General features: G+C 35.8%; 1 protein-coding gene across 19 annotated transcripts in view; it reads left to right on the top strand.

Annotated features, from left to right (window-relative positions):
* The window catches only part of LOC146004770 (uncharacterized), a 239,756-nt gene that overhangs the window by 98,900 nt on the left and 117,810 nt on the right, over positions 1 to 23,046 (top strand). Inside the window, exon 5 of one of the 19 annotated variants that reach the window (XM_083143759.1) lies at positions 21,395 to 21,792. The exons of 13 other annotated variants lie outside the window; for them this stretch is intronic. In XM_083143759.1, the coding sequence (XP_082999885.1) occupies positions 21,395 to 21,777 (383 nt within the window). In that variant the 3' untranslated portion in view covers positions 21,778 to 21,792. Of the gene's footprint in view, positions 1 to 864; positions 1,230 to 4,778; positions 5,165 to 7,808; positions 8,165 to 14,230; positions 14,594 to 18,255; positions 18,773 to 21,394; positions 21,793 to 23,046 lie in introns of those variants that run through there. 5 more of the 19 variants (XM_083143778.1, XM_083143770.1, XM_083143768.1 and 2 more) reach the window with 5 other exon arrangements.

Here is a 23,046-nt window from a genome sequence, read left to right as displayed (position 1 = left end):
TCCTCCGTGACATGGAATGGAATACGGACTGTTTGCGAATCTTCTGAGCTCCTACCCTGATCGTCTTCGTGCTGTGAAAGAAGCAAACGGCAGACATACTAACTTTTAATTTTGTTTTTGTAACCACAATTGTCGTAGTAAACATTTGGTATTTCCATAATATCTTAATTGTTGTTACTTTTTACTGTGGACCCCTAGCAAAAGGTTATTTCCCACCCTGTAAGTGTATTATTATTTCATCAAAATGTTCAATGTTTTTTTAATTCAGTTTAGTTACAAAACTAACAAGCATTTTTTTATATACTTAGACATATTACGGCTTTTGTCAGCAATGTATTTTTACATACCAAGTTGTTCAAAAGATGACATTATGAAAGTAATTTTTAATGAGTGTGTATGAAGGGGAGGGTGTGCATCACGATGAAAGATTCATTGAAACTAAAATGTTGCAATTGCTACTCAATCTGCTTTTTTAATTCATAGTTGAATTACAATTAGGGTGACAACAGGGTACATTATCTGCAGTGCTTGAAATAGAAAATATAACTGGAGGGATGTTTTGTTGAGCCTTGGGGTTAGCTCTCAGGGAGATACCATCCCCACCTCACTGAGAGCTCTGAAGAATTAAGTGCTTTAGCAATTTTTTTCTTTATATTATAATAAATCAAACTTGATTTTGACATGAAACCTTCTAATAATTTGCCATTTCCAGCTGTGAGAATCATTGTCAAGAGTCCTCAGCGCAATGCTTTTGTGAGCAAAATTGTATATTTTCTAACATACTACGTAAGAGATAGTGTGTGCAATATAATAATATTCTGCACTTGCATATAGCTTTCTATATCGGAGGCATCTCTGTTACAGAACTGATGTCAGAGCTCACAAGAACAAGTGATTGGTCCGTCAATGTCTGCCGTCCAAGACCATCACACGATACACCGAGAAAGATGGTAGGAAATTACGAGGATGGCCCTAACAGTAGTGATGCGCCCACGCAATCATTGGGTTTTCAACAAGAAAGGAAATTCGTATGTGTTAACTGTGGAAAAGGATATGTATGGAGTCACACATTAAGGCGACATATGCAGTACGAGTGCGGAAAGACAGCCCAGTTCCAGTGCCCTCTGTGTGATTACAAAGCAAAGCAGAAGTCCAACTTGCAGCGACATGTTCGATGCTTCCATAATTTGTTCACCGATAGTTCTGCAAGTTGAATAATAATTACAGAATGGATTTTTGCAAGAACTGCTTTCACAGCCAATTGCTGTAGTGATTTTTTTTTGTTGGTCAGTTTAAAAATGTTGAAAGTATGCTTTCCCAATAAAACGTGTAGAATATTATAACTGTTTTGATTTTCCTAAAAAATTATATCATCTTAAAACCATGTGCTGAGTAGAACATGTTCTAACCTGGCATAGGTAACAGTCAGCCTACAATAAGAAATAGATTCTTGGCATTTCAATGGTTTGGCAGCAATGCATTTTCCCGTAGATGCATGCTGCTCTGCTCACAGTGACGATCCAAAACACAGTGAAATAGAAAACTGTTATGGCTTGGCCACAATGTGCACATTCCATGGAGTAGATAGTCTGTGATGAAAATGATGGCTGATTTAGGAGTTTGGAATGAGAAAATTTCATGTATATTCTTGTATATTGCTGGTGGTAGTAGTGTTGGTAAATGAAAAATAAAACTGCTATATTTATTCTTGCAAGGATCCACCAATATCTACAAACACACCACATAGCACAAAAATAAAATGGACCATTTGTGTTTTGTGTTTGTGGCCTGATTTTAATGAATAACCACCAGTTTTACAATAATTAGGGGTGTTAATTTTTTAATTGCCAATTATTTAATGTGAAATTATATTTATTACGAAAAGGGAATAGTGAAACTACAAATAACTCTAAAATGCATGCTCACTTATATGTAAAACATGGTGAAATGTAAAGAAACAAAATTGCGGGTCACTGTCAAATTAAATTCCAAGCTGTGAAGACATCTCCCCTTCCCCTCTACACAATCACATTGCCGAACACTCAAACTCGACCAGAAACCTCTTTTCTTTTTTGACATTAGGCAACGACAAAACTAGGTCAAGCCCACATTGTACAGGGTGAGCCTAAATGAAATGGACAGTTTCAAAGTTTTACAGCAACTAGAAATTTAAAAACAAGGCTGAAATACTTACATGGTTGGAAGAGTACGTACTGAAGTTTACATGGGTAAGTCACAAATGTTCTATGTGTGACTCTTTTTTAAAATGACAGATATCAATGCGATAGTCATGTTCTCCCCAAACGGGTGGTCTCCCAGGACTTTTCCCCTTGCACAGACAACCAATTTCCTCAAATTTCTTGCTCCAATTGTAGATGGACTGCCTTGTAGGTGGTTGTTTGCCATACGGTGTCTAAAACGACGCTGTACGACAGTAACAGAATTTGGTTTTGCGAATTGAAACCCAGAAAGCCTTTACTACCTGGCTAGCTGCCATATTGCTCAACTGGCATCAAGGGAGGTCACATGATGCTGACATCACAAAAACAAACTAAAAGTGGAGGTCGTAAACTTGAAGACTTTCTCTATTAAACAGTACTAAATTCTTCCTGATAAATTGGTTTCAATTTACAAAGAATTTAGCTGATGTTTCACGTCAAAATCACAATGTAGTATTTTGTGATGAAGACAAACCTGTTTGTATTGGGAAATTTGTGCTGGAAATTTTGGTATTTCTACAATAATCGTATTTTGCTGCTGGAGCAGCCACACTCTTGCATCTCCCACAATACAGTAATTGGGAACATTCGAAAATCAGAAATTAAAAAAAAAAAAAACCTTGCTGGTAAGTTAGGATAACTGATAACCATTAGTTCGTGTGTCTTCCAATGTAATGAAGAGAAGTGCTGTTAAGAGTAAATAAAGTAACAGAGTTCTCTCTGTTACAGACACGGTGGATTTTCTGAATGCTTTGCTGTTGAGACGAGGTGAACTTGCAGCATCCGGTATTACCACAGAGTCCTCAGGATCTTCAGAAACCAAAAGTAAAAATCTGATGTCTTTCCTAAACACCTCGTTGAATATCGCAGAGGATGGCGCAGCGAAGTTCGTATGTGTCAAGTGTGGCAAAGGATACAGATGGCACAAAAGCCTTGTGAGACATCTACGATACCAGTGTCGTTAAGTGTAGGGAACATCCATAGTAAACTTTTTTTATTGGTGTATTTCTGAGAAACACTACCACATTATAGAGGAATTGAGTATATTTGTGAAAACCATATAGACGCTGACAGTGCTTGCAACATGTTGACAGACAGTAGAAGTGACATTTTTCAATATTATTTTACAACTCCTGAGTCTTATATTAGTTACGTGAGGAATTGGTATTTTTATCTGGAATCTACCATGCAGAACCTATGACTAAAATTGCTCAGATGAATCTAGAGGTCTAATAAATTTAGAGCTTTAGCGCTCATAATACAGGGTGTACACAAAGTGTGTGATCAGTGTTGAGTAATATCAGCCTAGACGTAGGTACAAGCGGTGTATTGGTATTAAGTGACAGAAAAACTCCAAAAGTTTCTTTCTTTCCACATCACAAGTGAGTCCATAGACAAGGCTACCAGGAAAATTTTTACTGTAATTGAAGAAAATGGAAACTGTGTGCTGGTTTCTGGAAGCAAAATCGGTGACACAAATGCAGATAAACTTCAGAACACATTACCAGAAAGTTGTCCTTTGCTGAAGAAAAAGGCTTTTAGAAACAGGGAGTGTCTTTGATAAGAAGCACTCAGGATGTTCCAGCAGAAGCAATGAAGATGAATGCTTCAGATTCCTCAACCCTCGAGGTCACCCGATGCAATCCCATATGATTTTTTCCTCTGGGAGCATGTGACAGACATTGTTTACAAGACAAAAGCGATATGAACTGGAATTCAGAATAATCAACGTGTTGACATGCTGACCCGAACGTGGGAAGAAATCAATTATCATCTTGATATTCTCCGTGCAACAAAATGAACACACACAGTGTACTGATACAGGACATAAAAACTTTTTGAGTTTATCTATCATTACCACCAGTTAATTTGTATCTTCATTAGTTTCTGATTTATTAATAATTAAAATGTGTTCAGAGACTTTGGGTACACCCTGTACTTTGAGACATTGGGTCCTATGTAGTCACAATAAACACCATTATGGTTAATGAATAATTTGTTGTCTGGCATCTTCACATGTGTAACTTTAAGCAATGCATTAAAAAAAAATACTAAGTAACATAATGTTATTTTGTCAGTTGTAGTTGCACATGGCTATTATTGATATGAAAACATCATCTCATAGATACAGCATGTCACCAAACATTACCCATAGTTAAAGCTACACCAATATGCTGAGGTACTTTAAAAAATAATTTTCTCTTTGTGTGTGTGTGTGCGTGCGTGTCTGCCAAGCCAAGGGCAAACTTAGGCAATTCTATGTGTTTTTTAGCCCTCTGTTTCATCATTACTATCATCTATCAAAGCTAACAAAAATAATGTTAGAAATACTGAAAGCATACTCGTAGGAGAAGTTTACACTGAAGTGACAAGCGACATGTGACACATATCACTTCGGAGTGAACCAGTCAACAGCAATGTTTCACACCATAGCAGCATGACACGTTGCCTCAAGTGGCAGCGACACACATCGCTTGTCGCTTCAGTGTGAACCCCCCCCCCCTAACAGTGTTTTATGTATTTTATCGATAGATTAAAGATAGGATGTATCTCTTCCAGAATCGATGCTTTCTGATGGAGCTGGTTGGTTTGGATTGGATGAAGCCATGATCATATCTGGAAGAGTACAAAAATTAAACGCTAACACAGTGCAAAAAGAGAAAATTCAGTGTCCGAGTTGCGGCAAACTCTACACGTTGAAGCAGACAATGAGAAATCACTTGAAATATGAGTGTGGAAAGGAAGCACAATTTCAGTGCCATCTGTGTCCATACAAATCAAAACGCAAAGGAAATTTGCGACGACATGTTCTATTCTGCCATGGAATTGAAGCAAGAGTTCATGTACCGTGAAAAACAACGATTACTAAACTAAAAATTGCCAAGTTAAAATTTTTGTGTGGATCAGCTAACGATATTTAGTTTTTGTGTTAATTGTTTTTACTTCAGAAGACTCAAATGGAGAAGTGAATTGTTCATGTTTTTGTAGGAGTAATAGGTAGTACTTGGATGAAACCTGATTATGAGGTGAAACCCTGGCTAATGAGTTTTGTCGTCATTTCAATTTAAAATGAACATGCAACAATATTTTCTATAATTTTTTCTACCTGTATCGTATCTTGCTTTAGTAATAGAGAATGAAAAGTTCATAGTTATATTTATAAATATTATTTTCAATAATAAATATGAGTTTTAAAGAGTTCACAAGGATTGTTACTGGTTTTACCAAATAACCAATGAATTTCATTAGAAGCAGACTGAAAATTTGCTCCCCATCAAGGTTTCCAAGAATGCAAAATTGTAGCTCTGTCGTTAGGGTGCCTGACTTCCATGTGAGAGACGTGGTTTCGATTCCCAGTCGGGGAAAACTGGGATTTTTTCCACCTGTTCAAGTAGCTTTGGTGCCCACCCAGCATCATATAAAGTGGGTACCTGTAGGAGACTGGGGGGTAAAGTTAGCCAGGGGCATGCTGCTGAGCACATCAACCCTACCTTTGGCCGTGTTCAATAAAGTGTGGAGCCCTAACTTCACACCCCATATATGCCTTTGTGGCATGGTTCAAACACAGGGGAGAAATATATGTTTAATGTACAAATATTTTAGCCTTTTAACCTTCTTTTGTATTTACCTTCTTATAACCACAAAATAATAAGTTGACTCCAATATTTAGACTTATATATTGAGCTCTGATAACTTCAGTGAAAATTTGTTCCAAATGTTGGGAATCTTTGAGTTCTACCACACTAATGTACAGAATTCAAAAATTCTGTTTATTAAAATTATATAATGAATGTGGTAACATCGACATAAAGTTTTGCAAGCAGTCCATGTAGCCACAGTCATTGTACAAATAATATTATTAATACAAACTTCTAATTTCTTAGTGGCTAGAATTCTTGAATCTGTTTAACATTTGAATGTACAAGACACACATATATATCTTTCACAAGAGCCAAGAATACAATGGAATCTAATGTTAATTACAAACGGTAATGGGTAATAATGCTGTAACAGAGTACAAGAAAGTGCATTTCTGAATCCAGCAAGTAAACAGTTTTTAACGTAACTGTTTGTATTCCTGTACTTCGATTTATCTGTATTATGTGAATATACATAATTCTAGCCATAAACTTTCGAGTTTAAGAAGGATAGAGAGTTAGTTAGTTATGTGAACCCTCACATTCGTATACAGATATTATACCCTGTCCCAGCTATCTCTGGAACCGGCGAACGAAAACAAGTCTCTGTGCAAGTAGTGATGCGAGACTGCTCCACCAGTGGACACGTGAGAGGGAATGGGATTGCATAGAGAGAAGGTGGGGATGGGGCAACTACAGTTACCAGCCTTCATAGCAGCGTGTACTGCTTCACTCTGCCCATTCAATTTCCCCCCTTCTCTGATGGTATGCGTGGCCTTTCTCCAGAGATAACTGGAACAGGGTATAGTATCATGCATTCAAATATATCTGGTCTGTCACTTTCTCTTTCTCTCTCTCTCTCTCTCAAAAAAGACTAAAACCACATATGAATTTATGCACTTCTTTGGTGGGACTAAAGTTATGTGGAGGCAAATGCATTGACTTTAATGATGGTTGCCCATCCATCTTTTGTTAATATTTGTAACATGTTGCCTGACAGTGGGAGACAGTAGGCTTGTGCACTTCCTCCCCATTATCTTTTGTAACTGAAATTAGATATCATTATGTCCTTGCCTCTTTGAGAAAGGTGTACGAGAAGTACATCGAAACGTTTAGCAAATTAAAGATTTTTAGTTAAAAGAAATAATATTCTTTTAACAGGAAGAATTTCAATACAGTAACACCCCCCCCCCCGAATTACGTAATTAATGTGTTCCATAAACCTTTACGTAACTTATTAGTGGGATTTGTAAATTGCTTAAGTGTAACTTCGTAAGAAACTGCTGCAATATTTATTATTATTATATGTATGTGTGTATATATATATGTATATTATTTACACAGTATTATTTTATAAGTGAAACATCATGCAGCAGTATTTACTCGGATATAAACTATAAAACTATGAAAAATATATAAAAGAATATTAAAACAAACTGGAATCACACTTTTCAAATAAAAAAATGTCTTATGACAGCTACGTACAGTTATTACGTAACTTTGAATTTACGTAAGTTGGGGGCTACTGTATTAAAAAAAATATCCAAACATTTGTACAATGGAGTCGCCATATCAACCGGTGTCCATTCACAGTTCAGAATGGTTATTTTAACAAAATGCTATTTCCTGCTGGTTGCTTTGGGAGGAGGGATTTTAATGTTGCTCCTTCTTGCCCAAGTAATAGGCCTAATTTTGTTGTTTGACCGCAAGTTCCTTCATAGGTAAACGTGGCAATGGAGGGTCACTGCCATAAAGCTGGTCCCCACGCCACCTGAAACGTCGACTCCACTGTAAGTCCATTAGTGGCCCACTCCTAAATCATTGTGTGACCATCTATTTTGAACAGGAAATAATATTTCTAAAATTGGTAACATATTACCGGTGGAGGTACACTAGACTCACAATGAAGAACTTAAGGATTGGATGGATGACTGGGATCTCTTTATTACAGAAACGACCTGCCATGTGAATAACCTGCTGATGGAAGATTGGTTGCAAGAATTTGATTCTGGGACAACAGGAAACAGAAGCAGCGCCGATGACCAGGAGGAAGGTGCTCTGCAAGGTGAAGCCACCTTACATCATGGCAACAGTGAGTTTAGATGTGACTACTGTGGAAGGACATACATGTGGTTGAAAACGCTCAAACGTCATCAGAGATATGAGTGCGGGAAACTCGGATGTTTCTCGTGTCCATACTGTTCACACAGGAGCAAACATAGAACAGATCTGAAGATGCACATTTTAAGATCGCACAAGGAATTTTCAGAGGAACAGGTGCTTCTTGATTGAACCCACAAACTATAGAAGGATTGAAATTACTTGAATATCTTACACTTTTTTGCATTACCATTTAACCAATGGGTATTGTTGGCTTTAATATTGACAGAGAGAAAGGGAGAGATATGGATATTTTGCTGGTGTACAAATTGATATGTTTGGATAAAAAATGTAACTGATAATCAGGTTTCAGTTTTATCCAGTTCTTCCAGCTTATAATATGAGGCTTTATGTAAAACACTTTTGCATTAAGTGTTTCTGATCTGGTGTCTTTAATGTTTCTATCAGAGGCGATTTAATAAATAGCTATGGCGCATCTGGATAACCATTTTACAGTTTACAGAAAGATTTATTGATTCATGAAATTGAAAGGTAAATAAATATTCATGGTGGTCTATTCGGTAGGTCATCTGACTCCATGCAGGAGACCCGGATTTGATTCCTGAGGTAATCTAAGGTTGGAATTTTTCCTGCCTTGTCCCAGCATAAAGTGGCCCTGGGACTAACTCAGCCTCAAAATAATGGGTACCTGGGGGCTATCCTGATGGGTATAGGTGGCCAGAGCATGGGGCTCATCACATCACCTCCAAAATGGCCAAAATCGAGAATGTTTGGGGCCCTACTCCATATTTCCTAAATGTACCTTAATGACATGGTGCTACATGCATAGGGAACGTTACTAAATATGCTACTAATTAATTGATATAATTAAATTTTGAAAAATATGCTCCAGAGGAGAATATTTCAGACATAAAATTGCATAAACCTTTGAATGACAGGCCTCTCTCTATTACAGAATCTGTGCACCACATAAAAGCTCCATTGGTAGGGACATTTTTGAAAGAGGAAGAGATCAAATTGGAGATGCCAGAAAACAGTAGTACTAGCTATTATCAGCAGAGAATTGAACCTCAAGCTGAAACTCATCATCCTGAAGAGATTTTGCACCAACGAGAAAAGAGGATGTTCAAGTGTAGACGTTGCTCACGGTTGTTTCGTTCTCGTGCAACACTCAAGCACCATCTGGCATTTGAATGTGCCGAAGAGATCCTGTTTCAGTGCCCTTTTTGTAACCGGAGCAGCAAAAGAAATGCTAGCATAAAGAGTCATATCAGTACAATTCATAAGGTACATAAGAAGCAGATTACTGGAAACACAGTCCACTGATTTAAGTATTTTCCTTGAATTCCGGGAATTCTGCGTGAATTATTCGCTCCGGGAATTATGCTTGAATTTTTCTCCTTAGACGTGAAAAATTGCAACTTTTATGAGCATGCGAAATTTCCCCCACCAAAAATTTCTGGGGGGGAGTTTTTGTTATAACAAACAAAAGATAAGCAATTACTTTTAATTTCAAATATACTTTACTAAGAATAATATCGAAAACACACACACAAATTAGTGTAATTGTGAGTATTGAATGCATTCTCTCTCAAGAGATCGTTAACAAATCTACATAATGTACATCAATTCGCACAATAAGACTAAAACAAGAATGCAAAACAATAATAACTATGAAATATAATTGATTTATATTAACATAAAGTACAAACTAAACAAAAACTTACACATAATAAAACCACTTGAACTATTTCATAATTTATTAACATCTTTAACCAGTTGGTAAAGAAATTACCTTCTGTGCAATATCTGGTATGTATAAAAGTAACAAATTAATTTCCTTTATGTAATTATTATTATTAATAATAATATATTTTTGATTGAGTAATTTATTTTTACTTTTATTAACATTACAAATATGTATATCGTATAATATACATATGTTTGTGGGGGAGGAGATTTGAAGATGGAGAACTTTCTTCCCCCAACCAGTTTTCAATAATTTCGCACCCTGTATTAATCCAAATCCCATTCAATTTATACATATTTATAAATGCCCCGAGGCATGTTTTGACAGTTTAGCTTTTATTTTTATTGAGCAAGAAAAAAAAGAGAAATCTGCATGGAAAATATAAGCATTCTCTCAATCCCTTCACTTTGTTAGTGTCCTTTGCAGAACAAAAAGAGAGAAAGCATCTTTCTGACAGACGGAAGATTATGGCAAGATATCTTGAAGTTTATTAGGTAATTTGAGTTTGAAATTCTCATTTTTCGCAGATTAGTATATATCCCGTAACATTTGGGACTTGTGATTTTAGATGTATTTCAAGTCTGAGTAGGCCGGACCCTGTGGCCGAGAGGTTAGAACGACAAGGATCCCAGGTTTGAATCCTGCTCGGGTTTGGTTGTGAATGTCCATTATCAATTTCATCACTCATCCCCATCTTCGCAAATTAGCCAAGAGGCACAAAACGCGAAGTAAACTAAATCAATCAATCAATCAAGTCTATGTGATATTGCAAATTTAAATTCCGCACCTTAAGTTATTTTAAATGTATGTACACCATTTAACTGAATTGAATTAGACTTTTGTGTATGGTTGAATCGCAGGGACTCTTTGTATTGTTAATATATTTGTGTGGATATAGGGAGGCGGTAATACGTAAGGTTGAAATAGAGAGAACATCTTCTTGTATATCCTTGAATTTTTGTAAAGTTTGTCTTGAAAACCGGGAATTATACTTGAATTTTATCATGTTCTTTGAGTAGCCACCCTGGGTAACAATGCTGACAGGCAATAATATTTACCAATACTTGAACATTTTGAAATTGTTCAGAATATTTTAAGAATGGATGAATATGAAATTTGTGCAGACTTCGATAAAGCACCAATGTATAATAGATCTGTTATAAAATTATAAATGTTTCATGAACAACCTAAATGGCCCATTCACCTAACCAGATGACTGCAATGGATTGTACAGTCACTGCCATAAAAAATGGTACACTTAGGTCCTGAAATACTCATTTTCCTCCAAGGTGTTATGTGTGTTGCCTAACTCTACATCGATAAGTGGATTTTAATAGCAATTTTTAATAGCAACTTCCATCACCAACAAAGTTAGACAATACACGTAACACCCTTTTTATTGCTGGTGACTGTACATTTGAAAAACTGCATTTTTAGACACTTACTTTATACCATGTTATACATTTATCTCTCAATTTAGATTAATAAAATTAGTAGCACTGCCCTGAATTGCAGGCTACATGTAGAAATATTGGATACTAAAATTATCAGTAATTTAATGATACTGATTTGTCTATATCACATGACTCTGATACATTACTGATTAATCTGGCCAATTCTAAGTATCTCATTTTATGAAATAATAACGAACCTATACTTGTAGTGGCTTAACTTTATAACTACTGAAAAATTTCAACCCATTTCAGATTTGTACTCTGTGTCTGTAAAAGAGATTATTTTAATCAACAGAATAGTTGTGGCCTGTAAGAAGTATTAATGTGTTGCAACGTTGTGTAATTGAAAATGTTAGTCAATACTACCAAGTTTTACTGTGAATGTTACTATTTGGTACAGTCAATAAATAACCAGATTAATGCCGTGAAAAAGCAAAATAAAGTGACAGAGCGATGAAACTTACGGGATATGTAGGCCAGGCTGGGGTACGCTACATGTCTGCGAGACGAGTTCCAGACCGAATTGCTAGGTGGCGGTATTGGTAGGGAGGGGAGGTTGTGTATGTGTAATTTGCCTCCAAGGTGCCAGTCATTCATTCAGTGAGGTGAGTCATGGCGTCAGTGTCAGGTGCCACAAAGGAGGCTCAGCGATCCTTGATACAGTTTTTGACGGTTTCCTGGAGTGCATTGTGCCAATGGACGAGATCTTGCTCACTCCTTGCCATCGCTCTATCACTTTATTTCGCTTTTTCATGGCATTAGTCCGGTTATTTATTGACTGTACCAAATACATAGACAATTTGCAAAAAAGTTAATTCCTTACATTCAATTGCAACTATATCATATTAATATACCAAAATTTTCCTTTAAAACATTCATAGGTTCACATGTGATATGAGCAGAATATTAAAAATAGCTGAAATTAGTGAAAACTGTGCACTGTCTGCGATGTTTGGAATCTGTGAAAGTTTCATGGGCGTTGTGCGTACTCTGCAACATACTTGTTCTCCGGAGAAGTATAAGATATCGGATCAACGTGTTTCAATGTATTCTGTTTACTGAAAAGTAGCAAATTATTTGCAATGTTAATTTGTTGTTATAATAAGTGCTACTTTATTATTTGTTAGTATTGTGCATTCAGGTTTTATGCAATTTATTGGAAAAAGTTTACATTTTGTATTCTGGAACTGCGATTGTAATGCAACACTTTTAATGTTTTTGTCAATGAAATCCATTGTGTACTTGTGTGGGGAAAAAAATCAGAAATAAAATATCAGAATTTCACTTTGATTTTTCTTCCTGTGCATTCTTGAATATTTCAGATTGGGATACAAAAACATACTTACATAAAATTAAATTTAAATGTGTAGTGTTTTGAATTTTAAAATGCTCAAAGAATGAGATAGAGAATCGTCCCCTCTAGCAAGCCATCTTGACGTTTTTTTTCCAATTTCCCTTTCCCTCAAAAATTTGTGGTAAATGGTGGAGTGATACTTTCAGTGAAGACCATTCCTCACACTTGTTCCTCATCGTCTCATTGCAATTAACCTAATCATACAAAGATAATGATGTTTATTACAATTTACCAACCAAATCTAGAATAATACTGCAATGATACATATTAGTTATTTATTATTATTTTTTAAAAGTTATGCTATACCTCTAAGCAGGGCCGGATTAAGACGAAATTGGGCCTGATGCTTGAAATCTTCGGTGAACAATAAACACAACGATGTTATAGTTACGTCACAGCGCAAAGAATAATAGTAACTGTATAATAAGCAATGCTGTGTCTAGGCGTCCGATATTTGGGCTCCAAACTTCATTCTAAGATTTATTTTCAGGTTAATATAGCAAAAGAAAAATGTTCAGGTTTCAGAAAATTCTCGTCTGTTTTCATCTGGCCCTATTTCAGGAATGGGCCTACTGCTGCAGCATCAATAGCACCCACCTTAATCCGGCCCTGCCTCTAAGTGGACTGAAGTGTAAATTGCATAAGTGGGGAAATAGGGAAAGCAAGTCTGCCAATTGAAAACATTACATCATTGTCAAATTAGCAATCATTGGGACGAAATGATGAGATGGTTTGAAGTCAAGGACATATTTAGGGGTGTGGGTCCAGCTGGACCCCCCCCCCCCCCCCGAAAGACTTACTAAGTATTAAAATTAAAAAATACTGTTGTTGTTAATCAAGCGGTATTTATTTATTTAATTGTAAGGCAAGGATTATATTGGGATCATACAGTTTTTAATGACAGTACCAAAGACGATTTATGCAAGATCTGTTACTACTTACAATAATATGCATAAAATATTACCAGGAACTTTACTTCTCGCCAACTGGATCTAACATCTATCTTGATATTTCTATATTCAATTATTTATTTATTTATTTGACATTAATTTCTTTTCTAGGGTGGTGGTTTTTTTTTTTTTTACAAATTTTTCGGACCTTAGCTATACATAAGCTAGATAATGAATACGTGCTGTTATGTCACTATCCTTAAACCATCTTTATACCTATTCATGTAATGAAAATATAATATTAATTAATTTGATTATTTTAATTAATACTATTATATTATTATTATTTTGAGACACTTGGTTCAGACCCCCTTCGAAATATATTTCTAGATACGTGCCTGTTTGAAGTGATTGCAGAAAAAATGTAACATGGATATTGTCTTTACATAGCAATCAGTTTTGCAAATGATGTGTATAATCTGTATGCCAGATATTGACCAAATTGTCATAAATGAACCCTTTGAGAGCGTAGATCTATAAGATGCTTTATTGTAGCATTTATTAGTATTTGAGTTGAGAAATTAGTGAAGAGAAGAGCTGATGATCAAACTTTTTTTTTTTTTTTTTTTTTTTAATTTGAGAAATCCTTTAACTGTAGGTATGTTCATATACTGTTATAAAGATTAGATATTTACTTACGAGTGGTACAGCATAAGCCTTTAGTAGAATTTGGCGACAATATGAGCCAGAACCTAGAAGAACATAACGTTTGAAGGAATAACAGAGACTCTCTCTCTGTTGCAGGCTCTGCATGTGCCTTACCTCCCGAGAGAGATGCTGTACTGACGAGCGGTGATGTAGCCTTGCAAGAAATGTCACCCTTTTTGATAGGCGATTTGGATGTCAGTGAGACTGATGTGTTTGTGGTCGATAGGCGACAAAGCAGTGAGGAGGGTAAATACAAATGCACCAATTGTTGGAAGTCGTACAGTTGGAAGAAGACCCTTATGAGGCATATGCGATACGAATGCAGGAAAGCGGCTCAATTTCAATGCTTGTACTGCTCGTACAAAGCCAAGCAAAAATCGAACGTTACTTGCCACATGCAGAGAATCCATATGAGAAGTGTAGATTTTCCCTAAGTGCTGCATATTTCAACAAAGAAAAAGCAAACTTGTAAGTTTGTAAAATTTATTGATTAGTGTGTGTACTCTCGCGACCTTAACATGAAATAACATTATAAAAGATTTTCTTCCATCAGAGCTTCTATTAATCCATTACCCATAATGCACTACACACCAGTATTGATGTACAGGAGGTTTTTTTTTTTTTGCGATGCAGTAGATATATTGTACTATGTCAGTATTGACTTATAAAAAACATGAGAATTTATCGGTAAACTTTGATGGTGCTATAAATATTCTGTTATTAAGTATGCATGCAGTTTCTGTGAGGCACAATTCATCAGAGTCTTATTTATGTATGGTAATTAGGGGAATGATGAAATCTTTCAGTTATTTAAGATTGATTTGTTATTTTATATTGAATTGCTATTGATATTGGTAAATATTTCTCTCCTTTATTACTATTAGTAAAGAATCCATTGATTCATTATTAGTATAAATTATTTCCTCCTACTTAGAAGTAATAATGAGATAATTGAAATTGGTGCTATGGAGATGATGTAATACTAGCTGATTACCCAGCATTCCCCAGGTATTTATTTATCCCAATCTTCTATTAGACAGAGAAATAATGAATTCTAACTATAGTGTAAAATGAACTTGGAGTTGAACGGCATTGGGAGTGTCACTATTCATCTTAGGGACCCCGAAAACTATGGATTCCACACTAATATTGGTCGTTTTCGATTATTTTTGCATGTCACCCGCACCCCTAGGGGTGCCAGGTGTGTGTCACCCCACAGTATTTCTTTTGAGATTGCAAGTGATACGTGTTCCAAGTTTGGTTGAAATCGCTGCAGGTGTTCGAGAGTTATACTGGAACAATCGCATACATACATACATACACACACACATCCATTTTTATATATTAGAAGATTACCATAGCTAACTCTCACCTTTGTTGCAAGTGGTCGCAGGTTTGATTCCCAGTGGGAGCTCCCAATATTTCAGTATTGATCCAGCATTCTGAGGACAAATGTGGAGCTACTTGAAAGGAAAAGGTGAACTTCGGTCTCAAAACTAGGGATGGAACCGATTAATCGGTACTGTATCGGTATCTGCCGATATAAGCACATCGGTTTATCGGTAAAATTACCGATTATTTTACTGATCCGATATATCGATAAATATCTGATAATTTAGTGCAAAATTCTGCCATTTGGTTGTAATATTTATGGATAATCTCCATGCCCTACTTTCTAAAAAAGTAAATGTCTAAATATGCAACTTCTCTTGCACTGCAGTCACCTTGAAACACACATTTATTAAGGTCAATGAACCTTTCAAGTTCTTCAAGGACCATTTCTAATTTTATATCGGATCGGTAGGGGTATGCATATTTCGTTTTTGATGAAAAAACGAAATTTGAAAAAACACATTGTAGTGTTAATTTTTCATGTTTTTGAAAGGTGTGAGATGCATTTTGTGACCATGTTTTGTCACGAAATAATGCAAAATGAACTGCAAAAAGCGAAATTAACTCTTAAAACACGAAATTTAGGGTTTATTCTCAGGTCTGAATTATCCTGAGAGTTATGCAATTCCCAGAAAATTGATTAATACTGCTGTTAATATTGAGAAACAAAAATTGACTCCTTTACACAGAAATAAACTTAATACTCGGATAACTACATAAATGTGCTATTAGAAGTGAAATGTTAATTCTGTGGAATAAGTGTAGTTTTTAAATCAAATTTAGTATTATATTCACAATTTTAAAACCAAAATGTCTTTTTATATACCACTTTTGATCCAATTTTTCACCGATATTTTATTTTATTTACCGCTTTTGAACCCAAAATTGACTCAGTTTTTATACCGAAATTTTGCTTTTTTATTTACCAAAAATATGTGCCTCTACGGATCGGTTATCGGTATCGGCCAAAATTTCATAACGGCCCATCCCTACTGAAAACGATGGTGATGGGACTTGATGTGCTGAAGTGCGTCACCCAATGGCAAACCCACTCTGGCAGGCCTTGGCACTTACAGCGCTGTTATGCCATGAAGTTTATATTTTGACTGTTGATTTTAAAATATCTCACAACCGAGTCCGCTGCACATGGGAATCACATGCAAAAGTAGGTTGAGAGTATTTTTTTTTTTGTATTCAACTGTGAACTGTTGACCTACTTTTGTACCACCCTGTATAATAGAACATTGCAAGGGTAACATTGGCAGACATTATTCATTGTCTCTTCTCCCTTTGAGAGAAAGCACCCTTTTCACATCTGTTAATCAGTAACGTTTTCTTTACTTTTTACCTTGAAAGATTTGAACCTGTATTAGCATAGCGCTAACGTCTTTTCTCACCTTATAATCAAGGGGTCTCGGGTTCGATACCTGGTGGAGGGACACAGTAGTTCGGATTCCACTTTAAATTGTACGGCCAGTCTTGGTGAGCCTTTCTGTGCAAAGGTGGACTTAGATACCTAAAACTCAAACTCAGGATTTGAACCTAAAACATTTGGATCTGAGTTCGAATCCCACCTTGGGATACAAATAGACAAATAGTTCTCCCAAAGACTAGAGAAGAGATGCATTCTGGTAACAAAATGACAAAAATTCAATGAGTAAAGTAGCCTCAGACAATTATAACAAGGTGGCTACTCACCAGGAATTCTGCTTGAATTTTTCTCCGGAGACGTGAAAAATTGCAACTTTTATTAATCTAAATCCCATTGAATTTATACATATTTATAAATGCATTGAGGCAAATTTTTCACAGTTTAGATTTTACATTTATTGGGGAAGGAAAATAAAGTTGCGTTAAAAATAAAACAGAATTCTCTCAATCCGATTACTTCGTTACTGTTCTCTGCAGAACCACATCTGACAGACGGAAGACAAGATATCTTGAAGAAGATTAGGTAAATTTTAGTCTAAAATTCTTACGCAATTAACAATTTTTCGTAGATTAGAATATAAACCGTAACATTTGTGACTTAAGTTTGTAGATGTATTTCGAGTCTTGAGTATGTGAAGTGTCAATTGAAAACTTCGCACTTTAAATTGAATATTTTAAATATATATACCGTTCAATTTAATTGAATTGAAATTTTTGGATACATTGGAATCACACCGACCCGTTATATTGTTAATTATTTGTATATAGGTATGTGTGTGTGACTGGTGAGAGGCGGTAATACGTAAGTTGAAACAGAAATAAACAGGAGCTTGTAACCTTGAAAACCGGGAATTATACTTGAATTTTATCATGGCCTTAGAGTAACCACCCTGTATAAGTTCCTTGTTTGGTATGATATTGGCAAATTTGATTAAAATTTCTTGTAACCGTAACACACATGTAAACCAGTGGCGTATCGTCTCATGTTACCTGGTTTTCCACCAGTAAACCAATTTTTTCACACATATAGAAATAGCCAGTTGAAGTTGTCCAACTTCTGTTCTTGTTTACTTGCATGCCTTCATTGGTGTTGTATTCCTTTTATATCTAATTAACATATAATAAATATAACAATAAATAATAATTGTTGTGGTAAACCAGGTTATATTTTCAGAATATGCCACTGGTGTAAACATATTTGATTGTATTAACTGTCAAAAGTGTATTAAAAGAGAAGATATTACAAATCTTGCTTACCCAGCACAAACCGGTAATGTAGGTTATCTCTGTTCTTGCAGACTCAAATTTCCACATGTTGGAGATGCTAGATATAGGATCTGAAATGTCGAGACCAGTGCGACAAGGCACTGTCCCAAGAAACAACAGTGAAATGCAGGGAAGATATTTAACCAGTGCTTCTCGTCCAGTAAATATACACAGGTGTGCATTTTGTGGAAAGATCTACACAAGAAAATTTTGCCTGAAGAGGCACATGGAACTGGAATGTGGCAAAGAAGGGCAATTTCAGTGCCCTTACTGCCCTAGGAAAGTGAAACAAAAATATAATCTAGTTCTACATGTGTCTCGTGCGCATGCTATGCAGTATCCCGGTTCTATGTGAGTAACTTTTGCCAACAGAACTTGTACAGAGAATTTATGTATGTGTCGCTTCTACAGTATTCCTAAATTTGTAGTGGTATTGTATTAATACATGTAAAATTATTACTAAGTATGTTGTTCATCCCTGACTTAGTTTGTAAAATGAATGGGCCTCTTGATAAAGATGTAAAGAAAAACTTGGCCTGTTGACAGTTCCACAAATACGAAATTCTATATTGCAGTATTCTTTTTTTAATATGTCAAATGGTATCATCAAAACGATTTTATCTGTAAAGACTGATATAATAAAGTAAATTAGAATTCTTTATTGTGTTTTCATTCTTGCACTTTCATTTATTATTATTATTATTTGTTTTTATATTGTGTATTGATTATTTTATTATTACTCTGGCGTTTGGCATGGGGAGCGAGCTTCACAACTTATCCCTTCAACCAGTGCGAAGTACGAGTATCATCGTAATTTCATAAACTTGATGAAATCATGCTTTCACCCATTCTGTGGGTTTTGTGTTCTATAGAAGTTACTCCAAAAGTTCTGGATGGTGTTTTGTGAAATTTTATCGGATATTTGCTGTGGACTGAAATATGCAGAGGATTGAGATATTCTTTAACCGAAGATTCTTGGTTTGAATGGTGATTTCATCAAATTACCACTGTTAATTGACGAGAGGCAGAAAAGTCGCGTAAAACAAGACAAAATAGAAAAATAAAAGTTTTCAAAATTGAGAATTAAGATAAAAGTTAAAGAGTTGGTGTGATATTTTCTACGAAACTGTGTTAAATGATAGTCATTATTCTGATTTATTTAATTATGTCTTACTGTGGAATACCAACAAATTGAAATATGGAACATGGATGTTCTGAGTGTCTTTATTGCATAGTTTGAATTGTTCTTATTTGTCAGTATTCTTTGAAATTTATATGTATCCAAGAAATCTAAAAATGTGAACCAAGAAATAATTCAACGGAAGAACTTCACTTAATAGGAGTCTAGAGGGTGCAGGATGGATGGATTTTCTTTCCGTTGATTTAATAATGCTTAGGGATTTTTTGGCATGAAAATGGATATTCTGTAAAATGTCTTTGTATTCGTAATTCTGAAAATCTGGATTGTTCAGCATTTTCACATTGTTGAGAGTTCAATTTACTCAATGGGTAGGATTCTTTCACAGTGAAGTTTTTTTCTTTTTGTGATGGCCCCACACCCCCTATACGCCTTCATGGCATAGTGCTATGCACAGGGGAGCACTTTACCTTTTTTACCTGTTTCCTATGTGAAATATTTAAGGACAATATATGGTTCAGAATTGAATCATTCAAGATCAGTATACAGTGAATCTTCCCTGTGACCACACAGTTAATATTACTAGTTGTTACTATAAACAAAAATACGTTAGAGTATTCAAATTGGTCTACTTACGCAATACATACTCACTTGCGTAAGTAGACCAATTTGAATACTCTAACGTATTTTTGTTTATAGATAGTGAGTAACACGCACGTAACCAATATGTTATTGTTACTATAAGTAATCTGGTATGATCAAGAGCAACTTGAAGATTTCGCATCTTACTGATGGAGATCAACCTTGTTGAGTTGATGCAGAGGTGGCACTATGTGCTTGAGGACCCTATGTTTTGAACTCCTCACCTTATTCCACACTCCTGACAACTTGTGTGGCAAAGTGGTTATCACAGCGTACTACGATGCCACGATTCCCAGGTTCGAATCCCAGCCTGAGCATAAGTGTCCTTTGTGAGTATTCCTTCATCATCACTCATCCTTATATTCACAGCCAAAAGTGGCAGAAAACCAAATCGGTCAAGCGTTCAACATTCTGAATCTTATCTCGATAATAGTAATTATTATAAAACAAGTTCATAGATAGTTATTATAGTATAATACTGTAATAATGGCTCGCTGTCTGAATATTTAGCAGCCCACCCTTGTGAGAAGTGGGTAGTAGGCTAGAATAAGAACAGAATACATTAATGGTGGTTCCTTTGATACCCCTTAAAGCAAGGCCTGCACCCCTAGATTCAATATCTTGCCCAAGGGTGTGATGTCAAGGTGGGTGCAGGCTTCTTCAGGGCATCTTATGGATCATCATCATCGTGCTTTGCCATTTCCTGCCTCTGGCTGGGTCGACAGAGAAGTCAAGCCTCTCCATTTTTTTCTGGTCTTCCACCACTTCTCTCTTTCCACGGTCTCTTGGCTATCTGCTCTTTCCACCAACATCTTGGTCTCCCCCTTGGCCTTATTCCCACTCCTTGTGCATTGTAAGCTCTTACTGGTAGTCTTTCTGCATCCATCCTCTTCATGTGTCCAAACCATCTCATCTGTGCCTGATCTATCATGTCCTGAAGCTTCACCACCCCCACTGTCTGTCAGATCTCCTCATTCCTTATTCTATCCCTTCTAGTCTTCCCCAATATACTCCTTAAAAATTTCATCTCTACTGCCTGCATCTTTCTTTTGTCTCTCTGTCATTGTCCAAGTCTCTGCTCCGTACATAATTATCGGCACATAGTATGTGTTATATATTACCTTCGTGCATTTCATAGGTACATCCCTGTTCCATTATAATCTTCGAACGCTTTGATATAGTCCACCACCCATTTGTCCTCTTCTGTTTACCTCCTCAACTATTCCGTGCCCATCTTTATTCTTGGTTCATTATGGATGTAGAAAATTAATGAGCACTCAGTGTATGTCATAACTTACTGTGTCATTATTGTTATTGGTGAAATGAGGGATGTGTTAACTCCAGAGTGTTAGTACAGAATCTAACAGAAGGTTCTTTCTGTATTGTTGCAGAGCACTTAAAGTCAACCGATTTGGACTGGAGTGATTGGGTGGCACTGGAGGGTGAATTAAGTGAATTAAATCCCTTACCCACCTCTGGTAGTATATCAATTACTAAAGATGTTCAGCTGCCTTTTCATCGGTCGGGCGAAGGTCACTTTCATCGAAAAACTGTGAGATTTTCATGCCAACACTGTGGAAGTTCATACAGCACGAGAGGATCTCTTAAGAGACATAGCGAATTTGAATGTGGAAAAGAAGCACAGTTTCATTGTCCATTTTGTTCTAAAAAGATGAAGCAAAAATATAACCTTATTCGACATATTGTATCTGCACACAAAACCACCTCCAATCTGCAAGAGATACAACAGCTTTTGGATAAATGGAAGCACTAAAAGAAATTACTTGTTTGTCAATGTTTTTAATAATTGTACAGGTATATACATGTTAGAAGCTTAATAGAAGTGTGTGTGTAATGTGAAAACTGGGATAATGTTCCCTTCAGTATTTAGAAGGCGTTTTGTACCTAACACTCAAGAGTAACTTTTTTTGTAAGTGAAAGCTGTGTTCATTGTGCATAATATTGGCCATTTACTGCATTGTAAGTGTCTTGTATGTTTGTTGTTATTATAATGATATAGTTTTACTCTTCTTTTTTTTTTACACAAAGTGACAAAGATAATGCTTTTCGGTTGTTACTATTGTGTGAACTTCTGTAACCCATTTTTATATTATTAAGTGTGAGCCTTCGCTTGAAGAACTCATTTATTCACTTACAACAAAGTGTGAGATTTCTACGTGATGCAATATAATTATGCTTATGTTTTTACTTGCGCGACATTGATTAAGTGATGTTCTGCAACACCCATTATTTGGATGGGTTAAAATTACAGTGGTGTAAGTCACTTTTTTAAAAAGAAAAATAAGTCTGACTGACAGCACTTTGCTGATCAACACAACAGCTGTTTCCTTTATCACTAGACCTTAAACTGTCATCTGTTGACAGTTGAATGAAAATCTGACTTACTTCACGTTTTCTCTGGTTTCTGTGTCTTAAGTGTTTTTTTTGAGTGACTTACACCACTGTAACTTTAACCTGTCCATTCTAATCGAGCTAGGTGCCATACTGAAGATAGATGTTGCTTTCAACAGGAGTATGCCTGTGTTGGCCATAACATCTTAAGAGCTGGTAATGATGATAATTGTTTAGACAAGACTAAGAACTTTAACACTGTATTTATTTATTTATTTTCCACTGAAGGAAGACGTAGGTTGAAAATCTGCCAGATAAGATTCTGGAGTTTCCTCAAGGTGAAATTACATTCATCTCCAGAGAGAATGATTAGTCTTTTATCATCGCCATGTACAACCTAAGAAAACCTCTTCATAATTTATAATATGAAGCTTCAGTGTTTTATTTTTTACATATATACAGCCGATATGGATACATCTATTAAACAGCCCTTTGTCACCAAGGAGTTGTAGCTAGCAATGTCGCCTTACACTGCCTGTATGTAAACATAACGAAAACCCAACCCATACAAGCTCTCTTCTGTTTCTTCTTCATCTCCTTTCAAAACAACTTCCTGCATCATAATGAATTTGTAATCGTTACAGGCATGCATATTTCGTTTTTGATGAAAACACAAAATATGAAATAACAC

This window comes from Lepisma saccharinum, chromosome 22, assembly GCF_977018435.1.
Source record: "Lepisma saccharinum chromosome 22, izLepSacc3.1, whole genome shotgun sequence".
NCBI lineage: Eukaryota > Metazoa > Arthropoda > Insecta > Zygentoma > Lepismatidae > Lepisma > Lepisma saccharinum.
The sequence above is the reverse complement of the archived record's forward strand: the minus strand, read 5'-3'. Positions and strand labels throughout refer to the sequence as shown.